The 20,057-nt window shown below is 38.2% G+C and overlaps 1 protein-coding gene across 2 annotated transcripts in view; it reads right to left on the reverse strand.

Moving 5' to 3' along the window:
- Window positions 1-19,428, reverse strand: part of STXBP1 (syntaxin binding protein 1) — a 103,913-nt gene extending 84,485 nt beyond the window's left edge. For both annotated transcript variants that reach the window (XM_069069556.1, XM_069069555.1), the window contains exon 1: window positions 19,210-19,428. In XM_069069556.1, the coding sequence (XP_068925657.1) occupies window positions 19,210-19,246 (37 nt within the window). In that variant the 5' untranslated portion in view covers window positions 19,247-19,428. The remainder of the gene's footprint in view (window positions 1-19,209) is intronic.
- Window positions 19,429-20,057: the final 629 nt, after the last annotated feature.

Here is a 20,057-nt window from a genome sequence, read left to right on the forward strand (position 1 = left end):
TTTGCTCCTGGTTTATGCAGCCATCTTAACCAGAAGTAGAAAATCTAATCTTGTATAGATGCCTTTGATCCAAAGCCATTTCCACCTAATTATCTATTTGTCCTTCCATTAATTCTTACCACTGGTTCATTAGCACAATACCACCTTTGCTAGAGTATATAGAAAGACTTAGTATTGAGGGGGAAAAAAACTAAGCCAAACCCTAAAAATGAAATAAAATCTAAATCATTAATAATTAGAAGTGCAAATTGTACATTTCTAGAATATGCTGAATTATATTGTATGTTTCAAGTCCCTAGAAATAAAGGGTATTCCAATTCCTTAAGGGAATACACAATTTTGCATATATTTAAAACCACAGAAATAATACAGGTTTCTATAATATAAAAAATTTATAAATATAAAATATTTATAGCAGCTCTTTTGTGTAAACTGTGCATACCTTTAATTTTCAATTCTAGAGTTTTAAATACATGCCAAACTGTGCATCCCCTCAACTTCCAATTCTTTGCCACCACAAAGAGAGCAGCTATAAATATTTTATATTTATAAATTTTTATAAATACTATATAAATGTTATTTCTAGGGTTTGAAATATATGCAGAACTATGCATACTCTTTTACCCAGCAATACCAACACCAGGTCTACATCCCAAAGAAATCAAAGAAAAAGAAAAAGGATTTATATGTTGTGATAGTAATGGCAATTAAAGATTCCCCTGTATTGGCTTGGTTTTCAAATTGATTGTGTTAAAACCCAGAGTTTGTTAATCCCACCTGTGGGATGGGCTTGTTGATGTGAAAAGAAAGTCCTGAACTGGGAGGAGCTGGTGATGTAGATTTGGAGAGACACTAGAGAGAGGCGGAAGATTTTTTTGGAAGCAGCACCTCGTGGAGAGAGAGAGAGACTAAGAGAATTGCTGGTGGCCGCTTTGAATTGCCCTGGACTTTTGAGACCTGCCCCCTGATCTGCCAAGGACTGAGGAGACATGGCTGATTTACTTTTGACCTTATTGTTCTCTGTGATTGACAAATGAAGGTACTTTGCACCCTTACCATCTGCAAAAGAATATATTTTTCCTGATGTTGCCCCTTTTAGATAATCCTGCAGTATTTTTCTGGTGTACTTGCAGAGTCCAAGAACAAGTACTTTGCTGCTGACTATGAGTGATGATTTACATTAAGTTTGACCAAGTTAGATGAAATCATTGAAAGTAAATAGTGATTTAGCATTTCTCAAACCATGAGAATACTTTTCTTCCTGGGAAAGTGCAAGCCTTGTGAAGACTGAGGAATAGTTGAGAGAATACAAAAAATAGTCTCCCTCACTCTCATGTAGGTCTCAGGAAAAGGTACTGTTGGATATAAAATGGCTTTTTACAGTATTGCTGACTATGACCCTACAATGGCAGGCAGGCTGTCCAGTCAGATACATTTCAGACCTACAGACCTGCAGGTGTAATGTTAATAGAGCTATTGTTTCATATCAGAGAACCACAAGCTTCCCCAGGTACCATTTATTCTCTTACCTAAGGGGCTGACAAACACTACAGGGAGGGAGAAGGGTACTGCATCAGGGAAAATGCAATTAGAAAAAGGAAAGAGCACAGAAGTTGGCGTTCAGCATCACGGTTGAATGAACTGATCCGATAAAACAAAACACAGGGAGACTAAGCCTCAGAGAAACAAGGAGAGTAGGTCATCTACTGTCAGAAATAACCCTTAAGAACAGAGTCCAACTCCTAGAGGGCTGCTTCCTTTAAGCAAACGCATAGGATTGTTAACAATACGTATAGCCACCAGGAAAAGGAAACATCTCCATCCAACTCTTCCAAGTTCAAATACAGGAAAGAGGTGGAGCACTTTGCTTGAATGTTTTAAAGACAATTTAAGAGCTTAGAATGCTCAAACCAAAGTTCTTGACCACATGTGTCTCTTTTACGGGAATCTGTGGCAATTTAAGATACCTAATTCTAAATTAAAACACCCTAGTATACTTGACTCCACAGAGAAAAGAATAGTAGTAATAAGGCTCTTTTGATCAACGGAAACTACAATGTGGTTCTAGAATCACATATCTGAGTACTACTATTCTAGTACTACCCTACTACTTTTACTAAACTTCTTACTAACATAGAATTTATTCATTTATTTTTAGCATTCATTTTTAAAGATTTTTAGTCTCAAGTTGTCTTTTGCCCTTCCCCACCCATTGAGAAGGCAAGCAATATGTCAATTATACATGTGAAGTCATACAAAACACATTTCCACATTAGCCATGTTGCAAAAATAAATAAATAAAAAACAAGAAACAAAGAAAGTTTTTTTAAAAAAGTATGCTGGAGAGGCAGCTAGGTGGTGTAGTGAATAGAGCACCAGCCCTAGAGTCAGGAGTACCTGAGTTCAAATTTGGCCTCAGACACTTAACATAAAACTAGCTGTGTGACCTTGGGAAAGTCACTTAACCCCAACTGCCCTACCTTCCCTCCTCCAAAAAATAAAAAAGTATGCTGGAGGTGGACAGTATTTTTCATCATGGGTCCTTTGGGATTGTCTTGAATCACTGCAGTGATTGATCATTGTATGAGTATTTTACAGTTGATCATCAACTAACATAGCATTTAAACAATAGGTGACTAACTGTTCACATTGCCATATAAGAGATTTTACAATACTAGGGCCTCAGAAATAGCTATGGGCCATGCAAAAATATAACATGAAGGGGTAGATGTTTCCCAAATGGAACAATGGTCTCAAATACCCTAGGTTATATTTCTTACTGCTCAGGAATAGAAATTAACACTTTGGGAAAAATACAATATGAAAAATTCAATCAAACCAAACAATCTTTTGATTTAGCAACCTGACAGAAAAAGATGGAAATAAACTGAAAAGTGTATAATCTACTTATATTGAGTTTGTGCATTTGAGAGATTCATATTACCCTAAATGAGAGAAGAAGGCAAGCCTGGAACATCAAGACCCAATTAGGTTAATACTCTTTTTATCTATTTCATCATTGTCATTCTAAGATAATAGGTTTGTCCTATCATAAAGTATACAATATTTCTTTCCTAAAAAATAATATAAGATCTCTGTGGTAAATTATTTTTAAAGACTATTTCAGCTCCAAGATTTTCTTAATCAGAGTCAGAAATGAGACTAACCTACATTTGATGCAAGCTTTTTTCACAGTATCTGATTTAATTTTCCTCAAAATCATTCATAACTAGTACACAATAACAATGTATATCCCACAGCTTCAAGAAGGCTTATTTTTCATCTTCCTATACTTTTCATAACTATATCATAGTTCATTACAGATAAGACTAGTTTAATAGAAAGTATAATTATAGCATATGAAACAACCTTTGTCCACTCTATCACCTCTAATAAGGTATTATGAAATCTGCTTGGAGCAAAGGGTTTTCCTCTGACCTGTCAGAAGTGATCTTCTTTAATCTTCTGTGGCATATTCAGGGTTCCTCTCATATTTATCACATTTTGCCTTTTATTGTGTACACACACACACACACACACACACACGTGCATTTGTCCCATATACCCTTTTGAATACAAGCAGGGGTTGTATGTATCTAATTCACCTCTATCACAATGCTGACCACAGTGCTTTTTTGCACATAGCAAGCACCCAATAAAGCTCAATAAATGAATGCAAAAACAGAATCAGCTCTGGTAATATTATTGCTCGATAAAGATTATTCATTGGCCCAGAGTGAACCAAAATTAACCTAATTCGTTATTGGTTAAGATTCCATTTAAGCCTGTCCCAGAAAGCAGACTAATTCCTGGTATCTTATGCTCACCATGAGAATGTGCTGGAATACAACCTGGAAATAACACTGTATTCAATATCCGCAGACAAGAGACAATCTGCCAACACAGAGAGCCTAGCCTTGGATCACCCCTACCATCTGCCTTCCTTGTTTCTATTCTAGAGCTATCAAGCAGTGCTAGAGAAAGTCTCAAATTAAGCACAATGTAAAACCTACAGGACCTTTGGATTTTGATTCTTCAACATTCCTTCTCAAATCATCCATGAATGTTCAACAAGTGGCTAACCTAGAAGACAAGAAATCCTTCAAGTAAGGCAAATGTCATAGGGAATACCTAGCTATGATTTCCAGCCAAAGAGAATACAGGTCCAGGGTAGGATGGGTCTGGTGTAGCCCCAGGCTCAGATATGCTAGAGTCAGTTCTTACCAAGGCAATTGTTAAATTTTCAGTATGAGTATTTATTTATACCTCAGAAGTTAGAACATGCTACAAATTGGGTTTTAATTTATTATTTTATTAATTGTCTAAATAAAGTGATGGAGAAAGTATTAATAATGTAGATTAAATTTAAAAGTGTGTCCTGCTATAGGAGAATCAGTGGTTAAGTATTTACGGCATGCCCATGGCCAGGGTACAAAACTAGCCCCTGATCATTCTTGCATTGAAGGATTCTTAAGAAATTGGTTCGACTTTAGGAGTCTGACTCTAGAATACAACCTCATATCCACAGAATTATATATAATGTAATCAAATACATATAGTGGTTTAAGGTCTGCAGAGTACTTTATAGAATTTTAGAGTTGGAAGCAAACTAAGACATTAGCTAGTCTAAGCCTATCAGAGGTCCCAAGCAATGAAATAAATTCTTTTTTCTGAGTTCATGCTTTATTTAATGAATTGTGTGTCACATGATGAAGGCGGCTTCTTCAGTCAAACAACTTGTTTATGAGAAAAATATATACACTTAATTAACTCTGTTGCTTTCACAGCTGAAGTTTTTTCAAACCTTGGCTAGAAGAAAAGGATGAGTAAAACATCTCCACACATAACCAGTACTTAATTATTTCTGTTATGTATAAATTGAAATATTTTAAAAATGAATGAACTGATAGTCAGGTTCTGCACCTGCCGAAATTGCGATCAATGTTATAGCCACTGCCCTTATTGTCCACTGATCTCCCACCATTCTCCCGCCCCAACTTATCCAAAATCACAAAGCTAGTGAACTGGTAGAGCAGTGTTCAGGAATAAGACAATCAGGAAAAATTGTATTTTCCACAGTTTTGGTTCTATTCAATTTAATAAAAATACATTTAAGTATCTTTGTACCAGGACATACTTAAGAGTCTGCTGGAGAACCAAACCAAGGGTGGTAATTTGATTTCATAAAGCAAAGATTTGGTTACCTACAGCTGTACCAGCTATGAACCAAGGGCCAAAACGTTAAAAAAAATTAAAAGATGCCTCCCTTACCTGTTCACTATGACCATCTAGTTATTCCTTATTTTAAATAGAAGAAAAATAAACAGTTGCCTCATTTATCTGGATGAATCATTTTCACTAAGGAGCATCACATATAAAGACCACACTTGTCAAACATCTAGAATCAATACTGTAAAAAGCCATTTTATATCCAACAGTACCTTTTCCTGAGACCTACATGAGAGTGAGGGAGACTATTTTTTGTATTCTCTCAACTATTCCTCAGTCTTCACAAGGCTTGCACTTTCCCAGGAAGAAAAGTATTCCCATGGTTTGAGAAATGCTAAATCACTATTTACTTTCAATGATTTCATCTAACTTGGTCAAACTTAATGTAAATCATCACTTGCAATCAAAAAGACAATAAGGAAAAGAATACAAAGAACTGACCATTTGTAATCTAAATCATAGTTAATTACCTTTGCTCTAGCACTGTAGGTATTTGCACACCAAGAACAGATAATTTAATTAGATGGATTTTAGGGAACAATTATTAGACCAGTCTGACAGAAACAGAAAGTGAATTAAAGGGAGTAATATGAAATGACCAGAATGGTAGATGGGAACCATGATGCTGAGGACTTTCAACATCAGGCTAAGGATTTTGCATTTTATTCTAAAAAGAACAGGGAATCACTGAAAATTTTTGAGTGGCAGGTTGACATTGTAAGATTTGTGTTTTGGGAATGTCAATTTGTTAGACACAAGTAAAATGGAGCACAAAGAAGAAAGACTGGAAGCAGGGGAGACCTATTATGAGACTATAGCAGTAGTCCAAGTGAATGAAAGACTAAACTAGAGGAAAGTTTCTGTGAATATAAAGAAGGGAACTGAAGAAAGAAATATTAGACAGAATGACTAAGATTTAACAACTGATTAGAAATGGAAGGTGAAATAAAAGTATCACTGCAAGGTTTAAAAAATTTGACAATTGTAAGGATGTTATGGTGCCCTTGAAGGAAACAGGAAAATGTAGAGGAAGAATGAATTTGGGGAAAAATATTCAATCCATTTTTGGATATATGAATTTGAAATGCCTACTAGACATCTAGGTAGAAATATCCAGAAGACAGTTGGCAACACTAAACCAGAATACAAGAGAGATATTAGGGCTGGGTATAAAGATCTGGGATTCATTTTTACAGACAAAATGCATAGGAGATGATCACACTGGCCACCTGGCTTCTATAAATAAGACACTCCCATCTTATTTTAGCAGATGACCTTGATTTCTATTTTACTGAGAAAAGTGAAACCATTTGGCACATACTCCACTATCTTCCTCCTCCATACCTCAAAATATCTCTTTTCATCCATCCTCTTCTTGTTCCCACCAGTCTCAAAAGATAAATTGTCCCTCTTTCTTGGTAAGGCAAAGCCCTGTATATGTGTCCTTCATTCCATTCCTTCTCATCTCCTAAAGGACTTTATTCCACAGAACTTTTCTTCTCTATCTTCAATCTTTTCTTTTCAATCTATAATTCTATCTTTTCTTCTCTATCTTCTCTTATCTTCAAAATTCTTCCTCTTTTCTCTCTACAAACATATTCAGATGTCCCCAACTTAAAAAAAAAAAAACTTCCGGGGATACCTTCCCAATCTATATCTTTCTTCCCCTACATCACTCAACTTCTAGAAATGTCTGCACTCATGGAATTTCTGTCTGGAAAGGACCTTCTAAGGTAATATAATTCAGATAATTCAACCCCTCATTTCACAAATGAGGAAACTGAAGCCCAATAGAAGTAAACTGATTCACCCAAGGTCAATCAAACAGTAAGTAGCAGAGTTGGGATTTATCACTTTCACTTTCTCATCACCCAGGCTTTCAACCCTGCAACCTAGCTCCCGAAAGAGCTATGTCTAATGCCAGAAATGACCTATTAATTGTGAAATCCAATGGTCTTTTCAATTAAACAAGCATTTGTTGAGTGTCTGCTATATGAAGTAAGGCACTGCTCTGGGCAATTGGGGATACAAAGATGCAGTCCGTCTGACCTTCAGTAGCTTTCATTCTCCAAAGGGAAAACAACATGTACTTGGATAAACATACATATACACACAAACAGAATAAATACAAAATCATTTGGGGGGGGGGAATCACTAACAACTAGGAGAATTAAAAATGACACCTGATTTGTGTTTTGAAGGAAGTCAGATATTCCATTAAGCAGAGGCGAGAAAAAAGAACATTCCAGCATAGAAGACAGTCTTGCAGAGGCAAGAGATAGAATGTCATGTACAGGAAACAGCAAGTAGCCCAATATAGCTGAAATGCAGAGCCCATGATGGGGGATAATGTGAAATCAATCTGAAAAGACTGACTGCTACTGAATTTTGAAGTTTTAAATGCCAGAAAAGCTTGTATTTTATCCTAAAGATAAGAGGAAGATACTGAAGTTTCTTGAGCAGGAGAGTGACAGTCAAGAGCTATGTTTTAAAAATATCAATTTGGCAGCTCTATGGATGATGGATTGGTTGGAAGGTAAAAAAAAGGTTGAATACAGGGAGACCAATTAGGAGGCTATTTTGAAAATCTAAGCAAGAACATGTATAACCTATATTAAATTTCTTACTGTCTCAGGGAAGGGAGAAGGGAAAGAGGGAGTGAGAGAATTTAGAACTCAAAATTTTGAAAAACTAATGTTAAAAATTGTTTTTACATGTAATTGGGGAAAGAAAATATTATTCATGGGGAAAAGTTTAAGCAAGAGAATTAAAGCAGTAGTAATGTGAGTAAAAAGATGCAGCAAATGCTAGAGAACTGTGGAGGCAGAATCAACAGCTATGTAAACTAATTAATTAGCTATGGAGGGAGCTAATGATGGAGAGTGAAGAGCAGAGGAGGACTCTGATGGTGCAAACCTAGCAAGATGGTAAAGCTCCTGGTAGAAATACAGAAGGGAAGAGGGATAAAAGGAAAAAGAATGGCCTAGGAGTGACAGATAACTACTACCAGGATCTGGACAGGATGACAAATTTGTATGGAATGACTCTCAAAGGAGAAGCTGCCAACTGACAAAAGAGAAATCAATCAATCAATGAATAGGCATTTATTAACTGTCTACTATGTTCTAGGCACTGTGTGCTAAGTGCAGGCTATACAAAAGGAGGCAAGAAAGCCCTGGCCATCAAGATGTTTACAATCTAATGAAAGAGAAAACAAGCAAACAAATCCATACAAAGGAAGCTATATGCAGGATTATCAGAGGAAAGGCACTGGAATTAAGAAGGTTAGGGAAAGCTTCCGGTAGAAGTCGTAGTTGTAGTTGGGACTGAAGGAAGCCAAAGATATTAGTAGGTACAGTTGAGCATTCCAGGCATGGGTGACAGCCAGAGAGAATGCTCAGAGCTGAGAGATGAGTGTCTTATTCGTTGGAACAGCGAGGAGGCCAGTGTCACTGGACGGAGGAATACCTGTGAGGGAGTAAGGTGGTAAGAAGACTGGAAAGGTAGTAGGAGGCTAGGTTATGAAGCGCTTTAAATGACAAACAGAGCATTTTGTATTTGATTCTGGTGGCAATAGTGAGCCATTGGAGTTAACTGAGTAGGAGGATGACATGATCAAACCTGCATTTTAGGAAAATCACTTTAGTGACTGAATGGAGATGGAGCAGCAAGAAACTTGAGGTAGGCAGACCCACCAGTAGGCTAAAAAATCTAGGCATGAGGTAACCAGGGTCTGCCCTAGAGTGGTGGCACTGTCAGAAGAGAGAAAGGGGCACATTTGAGAGATGTTACAATACTGAAATCAACAGGTCTTGGCACAAGATTGGATGAGGGGTCAGAGATAGTGAGGAGGCCAAGATGACTCCTAGGCTGTAAGTCTCAGAGACTGGGAAGATGTTATTTACAGTAATAGGGAAGGTAGAAGGCAGGTAAGGTTTAAGGAGAAAGATAATGAATTACATTTTAGAGAATTGGTAAGAAAACAGACTAGGCTTACTTATCTTCCTGGTCCAGTTATGTTGGTAGCATGAGAGAAGGAACATTCAGTACTCAGTGCTTTTCTGATTTTTGTCCTCCTTGACTGTTCTACTAAACATTAACCGACCACAATTTCAATATGTTAATTTTATTCAACAAACATAATTTATTAATAATTATAATTTACTACTACCAGGATCTGGACAGGATGATAAATATGGATGGAGTTACACTCAAAGAAGGTGCTAAGCAATGGCAGAAGATCAATCATTCAATAGACATTTATTGTCTGCTATGTTCTAGACACTATGCTAAGTGCTGGCTATGCAAAAGGAGGCAAAAGATTGCCCCTGCCATCAAGGAGCTTACAATCTAGTAGGGGAGTCAACAAGTAAACAAATAATTTTAATTTATTACTATGTGAAAGCATTGTGCTAGGAGCTGAGGATACAATGATAAAAACAAGCCAATATCTGCCCTCAAGGAGCTCCTTTGGAGCCATAACAGTATCACAAAAGCCTTGAAGGAAAATACAGATTCTCAGAGGTAGAAATGAGGAGAGAATACAATCTAAGCATGGGGAGTGGCTTGTCTGCATATTGAAAGGTGGAAGATGAAGTACAGAGTTTGGGGAATGGCTATCAGTTTAGCTGTAACATAGTACTCATGAAGGGATATAATTTGAAATAAGGCTGAAAGTTATGCAGAAAGTCAGATTGTGGAAGGCTTTAAATGGTTCCCTAATACTCTCTCCTTTTTTGAGTTCTATGACATTTTCTCTTCATTCTACTCCTGTCAAACTATTCCTTTTCAATTTCCTTTTTCTGGTCTTTCGTCTTCCTCTCAATCCCTTAATGCAGGTATCCTTTCAAATCACTACATTAGGCTCCTTTTTTCATCTCCCTCTATACTTGTAGGCAGACTGGTGTAGCCTTGGATCAGTTAGACTTGAGTTCAGATTCTACCTCTGACATGAACTATGTGTCACTTAAATAACTTAAATATTCCTGAGCTAAAATTTAGTTTCTTCATCTGTAAACTGGGATAATTTAATTATAGTACCCATCTTAAGAGGTGACTATAAGATTCAGATGAAATAAGGTTTATATAAAGTTCTTGGCAAACCTTAAGGCCTTAGATAAATGTCTGCTATTATTATTATTTCATTCTTTCCCTTCATGACTTCAATCCCATGAAGTTTGTATTTTTTATTTCAATTATAACCTAAATGAAAATGACTCCCAAATCTACATTTCAAGTGCAGATCCAGTGAACTACAATCTCACATTTCCAACTGCTCACCAGACCTCCCCATTGAGATGTCTCAGAAGCATTTCAAACTCTAAATATATAAAACTGATCATATCATCTTTCCCCCAAATCTGCATCTCATATCTGTCAATGGCACCAACATCCTCACCCAGACTCAAAATTTAAGTGACATCTTTGGCTCTTAACCTACTATGTATAATAAATTACCAAGGTCCCATCAATTCTACCTCACAGACTATTACAAATGTCTCTTCCTATCCACTCAGAGCCACTAGGTCTAGTTCCTCTTGGGGAGCCTCTTTGAATAGCCTCATCAATGGTCTCTCTGCCTCCACTCTTCCCCCTTTCCAATGGAGTCTTTGCACAGCTTCCAACATATTTCCAATGCACTTCAGAGAAAGTCTGACCACTTTCTTCCCCTTCTCAAAAGTCTTTGAGAATTCTTGTTTGTGGAATAAAATATAAATTCTTTTGCCAGGCATTTAAGACCCTCTACAATAACACTAACCTACTTTTGTTAACTGATTCCACACTACCTTTACTCCCTTTCATACCATCTGCGCTCCAGTCAAACCAAATAATTATTTGTTTCAGATTTGTCATTCCCTCCACTATCTCTATGCATTTGTGCAGCCTGTCCATCATTATTCCCCTCTATATTGACCGATATATTTATTACTTACCTGACAAAACATTCAAACTAAATTGAACATATCCTGTAAATCCTCACCAATGCTATCCTCTTGTACACCGTTTTGTTGATTTCATGAAGGCCAAGGTTTCTGCCTTAACCCTCCCCTTTCAGAGGTCACAAAGGGTACACATATACATACATACATATATATATACATACATACACACACACACACACACACATATATATATATATATATATATATATACACACAGAGAGAGAGAACAGCTACTCTGCTTTCACATACATCATTTTATTCATCCCTCATCATCCCTGAAAATGAGACTAAAAGTCTGGTATAAATCTCACTCAGGTCAAAAACAGACATGATCAGGGAGGCCAGGCTCAGCCTATCTTCCTGTTAAATGAATATAGTCACAGAAAGAACTCAAGTTCAAGTTAAGGGTGACTAGGTGGTGCAGCAGATATATTACTGGCCTTGGAATCAGGAAGACTCATATTCATGAGTCCAAATCTGGCCCAAGACACTTACCAGCTGTGTGACCTTGGGCACATCACATAACCCTGTTTGCCTCAGTTCCTCATTTGTAAAATGAGCTGGAAAAGGAGATGGCAAACCATTACAGTATTTTTACCAAGAAAATCCAAAAATGGGGTCATGGGGAATCAGAAATGACTGAGTAACAACAACAAAGTTCAAGTTAAATGCTTAGATGAAGAATGTTTTAGTGATTTATGAAGCTAGGTACTACATCAATTGATCTAAGCATTAAAAATGCTCTTATTAGGGTACATCCTTAAAAAGAAATTAAAGCTGCAATTTTAATTTTACCTTTTTGTCAAATTGAAAACATTTTCCCACATGTTACTCTAGACCATGGGGTCTTAACCTGGGGTCTATGAACTAATTTTTAAAATATTTTGATAATATTTCAATATAATTGGCTTCTTTATAACCATATATATACATATATTATTTTGAGAAGAGGTCCATAGGCTTCATTAGGCTACCAAAACAGTCTATGACACACAAAAAAAGACCCAGCCATGCTGACACAATCATCCTGGTACCTACAAGTACCAGAATGAACTGTTGTTGGAGCTGTAAACTGGTTCAGCCATTCTGAAGAACAATTTGGAACAATACCCAAAATGGTATTAAACCATACACATACCCTCTGACCCAGGGATCCTGTTACTAGGTCTATATCCCAAAGAGATAAAAGAGAGAGGAAAAGGACCCACATATACAAAAACATCTATGACAGCTCTTTTTCTGGTGGCAAAGAAAGTGGAAACTGAGGAGGGGCCCATCAATTGGAGAAAGGCCGAAAAAGTTATGGTATATGAAGGGAACAGAATACTACTGTTCTTTAAGAAATAATAAAACACATGCTTTCAGAAAAATCTGGGAAGACTTACATGAATTGATGCAAAGTGAAGTGAGCAGAACAAAAAAAATGTAGTAACAATCATTTTACAAGGACAATCAACTCTGAAATTCTTTGGAACTCTGATCAACACAATGACCAACCACAATTCCAAAGTGCTGAATTATCCACCTCCAGACAGAGAAACAAAAGATTCAGTGATATTAAAGTATTTTTTCTTTTCCTTTTTTTTTTTTGGACATGGCTAATATGGAAATTGGTTTTACATGACTACATATATTTGCAAAGGGTTTTGTTTTTTTCTGCCTCCTCAATAGTAAGAGAGAAGAGGAGGAGGGAGAAAATTTGGAGCCGAAAATAAAACTGATTTTAAAAAAAAATGGTACAGGTATGTAGATACATATGAAAAGGCATTAGACTTGTTGTTTTTCCCAAAAGGCAGAACCAAGAGCCATAGCTTTATGCTGCAAAGAGGTAAATCAGGTTTGACTTCAGGAAAAACTTCACAACAATTATATCTGTCTATAAACTGAAGGTTCTCCCTCAAGGGAGAAGTGAGTTCCCTGTCCTTGCAGGTATTCAAGCAGAAACTGGACCACTAGTTGGTTATGTTGTAGTGAGAGATTCCTCTCATATATGGATGTACAGACAGCTGCTGAGTTCTTTTCCAACTCTCAAATTCTGTGGTTTCGGATACTATGGCATATAGCATCCATTTAAAGTTATATTTTTAATGTCTCATAAACATAAAAGTTATAAGGTACATTATAACACCTTCACCAGAATGATGAAAAATGAAAGGACATTGAGACACAAAACAAGGAGATCCAAGAAGCAGAGTCAGGCACTCTGGTTTCTATTCCTAGCCCTACCATTGACTCACTGATGACATTGGGTAAGTCACAATCTCTTGTATTTCATTTTGTCTCTGTTAACTGAGAATAATACTTGCACCTAGGAAATTTAATGTCCTCTAAATCCTGTCTGACCCTCAATAAGGGTAAAATTTTACTTAAAAAAATCAAAATATAAGCTTTTAATTCCCTAATACAAAACTTCATCCTGACCTTTCCTGGTATACCATTTAAAATATACATCAACATACAAAGTCCTTTGGAAAAAAAGTGTTTTAGCTCATGAATTACACATAAAACGTCCCAACAATAATACTAAGTCTCAATATCAAATCTCCCAGGTGCTTCAAAACAAATTTTGTGGGTGATGTTAATAGCAGTCCTTTTCTTTTTTGTCAACCACAATCTGGATTCTTCCTCCAGGAAGCCTTCCCCTAATTTTTCAGTTTAGTAATCCTCCCCCTGAGAACTGCGGAGGCACTTTATTTGTAACTCTTTAAAGCACTTCTCATTTGATACTGTGTATTCTACTTATCAGTGTTTATGGCTTACCATCCTGCTAAATTGAATGCTTCTTGTGAGCAGAAATTTTGTTTAATCTAAACTTTTCAATCCCCTCAGAGTCTATCTCAGTTCTCCTACCCAGAAGATGCTTAATACACATTTTTTTTATTTTTAAATTGTTAAATAAATTATATATGTATACATATGTGTGCATATGCATATATCTGCTAATAAAACCACTGAAATTTTAATCAAAGGTAACCTGCTTCTTCAAAGATTCTTTTTTTTTGTCCTATAGAACTTCCTTTTAAAATGCTTTGAGGCACTCATTGAAAGTAATATAAATGCAGGATGATTTTTTTCATTCAATTTCCATTATATGTACTGAAGTATTACTTACATATCAAGTTTTAAAAGATATTGCTTTTAAAACTGGGCTGAGAGGGATTTATTTTAATCCCTCAGGAAGCATAACATCTATATAACTAAAGGCAGCAGAACATGAGTATCTTCCAAAGAGGCATGGAAATGATGAGCACTTCGTGCTTTTATACTGAAAATTTTGGAAAGATGGGGGGAATGATTAGGATAAAATTAGCTTTCTCTTCCTCACCTATATTCAGGGAGAAAGGTCGATATCTTTAAAAAACATGCTAACAACAAAAACAACCTAGAATGTAAAGGGCATGAAAAGGCTATTTTTAAAAATTAGAAACTAGGGCATAAAAAGACAAGAACTGTATACAGACCAATAAAAAAACACAACAGAAAAGCATGCAAAGTCAAGTTTGAAGAACACTGATTAAAAGAAGCCTCAATTTTAAAAGAGAAATTTAGGAATTCACTATGGTTTACTCACCCAGGAAACTAACAGTGTGGTTTTAGGGGAGGAGAGAGGAGAGTGCTGAACCTGGAGTCAGAAAGACTGGAGTTCAAATCCCACCTCAGACACTTACCAGCTGTGTGACCCTGGGCAAGTCTCTAAACCTCAGTAGTCCTTATCTTATTCAAATGTAAAATGGGGATAATCATAGTACCTACCTCCCAGAGTAATAGTGAGATTCACAGAGGTAATATTTTTAAAGCACCTAGCACCATACATTACACATAACAGGCATTTATTAAGTGCTTTCCTTCTTTCCCTCCCTCCTTCCTTCCGAAGGAGATACAAGAACACCTGACATAGAATACTTAATGGCCAGGGTCTCAGGAGAACAATTTGTAGTGCTGTGGTTGCCAGCTTAAGTATGAGAACCTCTCATATTTTCTAATGTCTAAAAATTTCAACGACCTCCATGAGAGAATACTGTTAGTATCCACTGAGAAAAAAACCTAACAAAAAGTTACCATGAATTCAGTAACATTTTAAATGAATTTGTATTTTATTAATCACAATAATACTTATGCACATTTTAAAATAACATACAAATATGTAAGAGACATGTATCTATTGCACAAAAAGCATATTTCCTTACTTATGGATTCATATATGGTTTCATGGACACTTTATATAGCAACTTTGAAGGCTCTCAGGTGTTTACAACTCAGAGACTGGGAGCCACTATTATAGAGGATATGAAAATAAAAAAAAGAGAGAGAGTATATTATATTGAGGGCCCATAAAGAATAGTTAAGCATATGATCAAATGTACTGGGAATTAAGATACTGTAGGACTGAGGCAGCAGTAATTACATTTGAAACAACACTGATGATAAAAAGCAGGTAAGACTTAAGCTTGGTTGGTTGACATTTCCATTTTCATTACTGATATTTTCAATGTAATAAAAACAGAACTGTTAAGAAAACAGTAATCCAGTGTAAATTGTATATCTTGGAATATTTTAGATCATAGATACTTTCTGGAGTAGCATGTAAATTTTTATTAAAAACACACTGTAAGAATAATAATTACTTAGATTTAGCTCTTCCTGAGAGTAGACAAGCCTAGCAAGTTTCCTTCTCATCTCTATAGTTCTACAGACTTTAACCTTCTTTATAACAAGTATATATTCAGTATCTGAATTCCAAAACTATACTCTCTCAGTAACAAATAAAAAATAAGTGTGATTCTTGTACCATGTGAAGGGGGTGTAACTAGCAACTATGAAATAAAATGTAATATACCTCTACTTCATCATAACTTCAGGAGTACTTTACCCCACCCCCTATGCTAGGATGATTCCAATTCTTGTTCCTCACCAGTCACTAAATGCTCTATAATACTGACATGAAAAATAGGTGAAATGGGAGAAGTGTCAGTCATCAAGATAAATTAATGTAATTAAAATGCCTTTTATTAATATGTATCTGTCTCAGATTAAATTTCAACTTTTTCATTTACTCACATATTATTCTTACAAGGTAAACTGCAAGGATTCTTATCTCTTTTACAGAGGAAAAGTACAGCCTCAAAGAAACTATATGACTCAGTTTAGGACCAAAAGATTTGGCCCTGAAATTAACCTCAGAAATGATCTATATCATTTTACAGACATGGAAACTGGGGCCCAAATAGGGGCATAATCTACATGTGCAAGGTCACATAGCTAGGGCACAAAACAACCAGGATTAAAATCTATTTCCTCTAATTACAAATTCTAAACTCAATTTACTATGCCAAGTTAGTTAGAGCTAAGAATGGAACCAAGATATCCAAGTTTCTGGTCTATTTGCATCCTGCTCATTCATCATTTTTCCCAGTATTCCAATAATTTTGGTAAGACCTGGAACTATTGCCACAGGAGAAAACTTATCTTAGAGAAATATTGCTAATTAGCCACTTATCTTAATTTCATATCTTTCTTTCTAGAATTAAAATAATTGGTCAACTTGACCATAAAGGGAAGCCAAAATTTACCTGTATCATCACCTAAGAGTAAGAGAAATTTGTTATCAAAATCTAACTCATCTGTTCTACTGAAGATAACTAAAAAATGAATATACATACATTTACTCATTGGTATACAAAATATTTTTATTTCATTTTCGATTCACTGAAAAATTTGGCTTTATTGGCAATTTTTTTCTTCACAATTGCTTCAAGGGTTATACACGTAATTAAGAAGAACCATATGGAACCCTCTAGTCAAAGGGATGCAAAAGTTGCTTTTAATGGTCTTAGCAACTACAGTATTAGAACATCAACACTTAAAGTAAATGAATTAAATAAATAATACATTATAGTTTGTATCCTAACAATTTTTTTAAAAGAAAATACCTAAGTAGTGCACACACTCTGAATTCATCCACAGAATCACAGAGAAAGGTTGTTTTCTTTGGTCAACATTGCAATTTATTAGCATTTTACATAGCTGTACATCTAGGCAAGTCACTTCACCTCCATGGGCCTGTTACCTCAATTATAAAATGAGAGAATTGGACTAGATGCTCTTCAAAGGTCACTCCCAATTCTAATGTTAGATTTTACAAAAATAAATCTAATAGAGTATGCCTATACGTACAATCTTGTGTTTAAAGAGGGAGATGAGGAGTAAAAGAGGAAAGAAAAAATGTTATTAATTGCAATGGAAATTTTTAATGGTTCGATTTGTCTTTAATTGACATTTTTCTCTTTGGAAAGTCTGGAAATTTAAGTAACGTAAAGCATCAAAATATTCTGTGGAAGTATTTACTGTATAAATGAATGAGAAAACTAGAATAAAATAAAAATCTACTATGTTGGTATCCATTTAAAATGAGGGGATGACATATGGAGAGAATCATTAGAAAGGAAACACTTCCACCATTTTTATCTCATTTCTTCTCTTGACAAAGATAAAGCTCAGATTCAATTTCTCTGCATAGTAAATGTTTCAGGCACAAGATAACTCTTAGTTGATATCAAGGCTGCCAAAATGTTCCCCAAAACCTATTTTTCCATACATTTAAAAATATTTACCACCATGATACTTTTGTCTTGCAGAACTGTTTTCCAATGTCACATATCACCAAATACACATAGTCCCAAATTACTAAAAAGTTATAACTTTTAAATCAAATAATCAGCGAAATCTCTATAATAAAGGAATTAATTTCTTCCACAGAGCTGTGTTTGTCCTGTCTACAATGTACAGTCCACTTCTCTGACCTGCCAGAGAGACTGCAGACTGCAGATCCTCCAGTCAGCACTGCAAGAAAAAGCCACCAAAAACAATCTCCCTGCTCCTCTCCTTCTTGAGCTAATGAAGAATTGGCACCCTGAAAAGGTGCTTCCCTTAAAGTAAAGATGCATAAATATGAGGAGAGGGCCTAATGGTTTGGGGAAAAGGCTTTTTTTCTGTTTCTCCGTTGGTGCTAATCCCAGGTGGTTCCCTCTGCAGCCCTGGGCAGAGATAACGGCAGGCTCCAATGCCCCAGACCAGTGAAAGAGGAAAGAGGGGGAGGATGGGACTGTGATTTCTCTGATCACGATTCTCCCACAATTTTTTTTTTAAAGCAAGCAGGGGGGATGGGGATAGAGGGAAAAGCGGTTCATCTTAGAAGAGCTCAGATCAGAGGATTTTCTCCCATGGAGGTGGCAATCAGCGTTAGGAGGCTGGGAGAGAGACTGGGAGGGGGCAAAGGGGGGATGGTGTCAATCCGAGAAAAGCTCGGATAAACGAGACCTCTCCCTGGGAATCGCTGACACAGACACGAACGGACAGGGGAGAGGTTGGGGTAGGGCGGATCCCCGGAGAGGGGTCGGAGAGACAGATACAAATGAGAGGGGGCGGGGGGAGAAGAGCAAGGAAAGATGCTGTTCCCAGGAAAGCTCAGTTCACAGGGATCTTATGATTTAGAGTGCAAAGGTCTCTCTTCCCCAGCGCAGCGCGGACACGCACACTAGAGGGGCTAAGAGGGGAGGGGCTGATCCCGGGGTTTTCTCTGTAGAGACCTACCGCCTCTATTTACGGCCACCCCAGCCGCGGGCAGTTTTATAACGGGGACGCTCCCTGCTAAGCACCACCCATCGTTCTGGCCAGACCCAGCAGCACTGCAGGGCTGGTAGGAGCCTCTGACCAGCAGACATCTCGGATCTCGGGGTTCTGTGGCTGTTCCAAGGGTAGCCCCCCGCCCCCGCCTCAAATTCTACCCCCGCGCTCCTTTCTGATGGTCTCATCTTTAGAAAGGGGGGAGGGAAGGAGGCGGGCCGGCGCAGCCGCAGTGCCCACCGCGCAGCATCCGAGGAGCGTGCCCCCCGCCCCCGGCTCTGCGGACTGACCCCCTCCTTCCGGCCCCCCAACCCTGGTCCCAAGAAGAAGGAAAGGAAAAGCGACCCCTCCCACCCTTCAGGCCCCCAGCCAGATTCGGACATCGATGGGGGGTAGGAGGGGCAGGGACTCTTACTTTCTCCGACCACCGCTTTGAGTCCAATGGGAGCCATGGCGGAGAGCTGGGGGGCAGTGGGGAGCCGGCAGCCTGGGTCCCTTCTTCACACGGTTCTAGCAGCAGCTAGAGCTGCAGCGACGATGACTCCAGCTCTGGCGGCGCGCTCAGCTGACTGAGGCGCCAGTGCCGCCCGGCAGGATCGGCGCGCGCAGGGGAGGCGACGCCACGCGCGTCACCCGCGCGCCTCCCAGCCAATCAGCGCGCTGCTCTGAACCCAAGAGCCGGGGGATGCAGCTCGGCCCACCGCGGGGGAGGCGAGGGCGGGGGGCTGCGCGACGCGGGGGCGGATCCCCGAGGGGGCGCGCGCCGGTGCCCTGACCCCAAAGCGAGGCTACCTGGACCTTGGGCCTAAGCCTGGGAGAGGCACTCTGGCTCCCCCGACTCTGTCCCCCCGCACCCGCCCAGCCCCGCCCGCTCTGTCTGCCGAGAAGCATTGCTATTGCGGCGGAGGCAGCGGGGGTGAGGTCTCTGCGCTCCTGAGATGCGCACCCGCGCCTGGATCAGCAGTGGTACCGCAAGGACCGCATCCAGCTCCCTTCTCGTGGACCAAAAACCGTGCTGAACCCTCTAGGGGGAAACCGAGGCCCAGGGAGGCGCATCCTCCTCTTATCTAAAATTAGGGGGTTGCACTGGCTGACCTCGAAGGACCCTTTCAGCTGTCAGTCCTACAATCCTTTGATCTCTCTTGATTTGCCCAGAAACACGAGCCGAGTTGTTGACCCCAGCGATAGCTCTCACCCAGTCCAGTCATTTTTTTTTATAATGGAATTTAGTAAACGTTTATTAAATGTTTACTCTGTACTAGG

The sequence above is a fragment of the Petaurus breviceps genome, unplaced genomic scaffold (assembly GCF_028583685.1).
Source record: "Petaurus breviceps papuanus isolate PSGF00001 unplaced genomic scaffold, PetGlider_PUasm1.0 90779, whole genome shotgun sequence".
Classification (NCBI taxonomy): domain Eukaryota; kingdom Metazoa; phylum Chordata; class Mammalia; order Diprotodontia; family Petauridae; genus Petaurus; species Petaurus breviceps.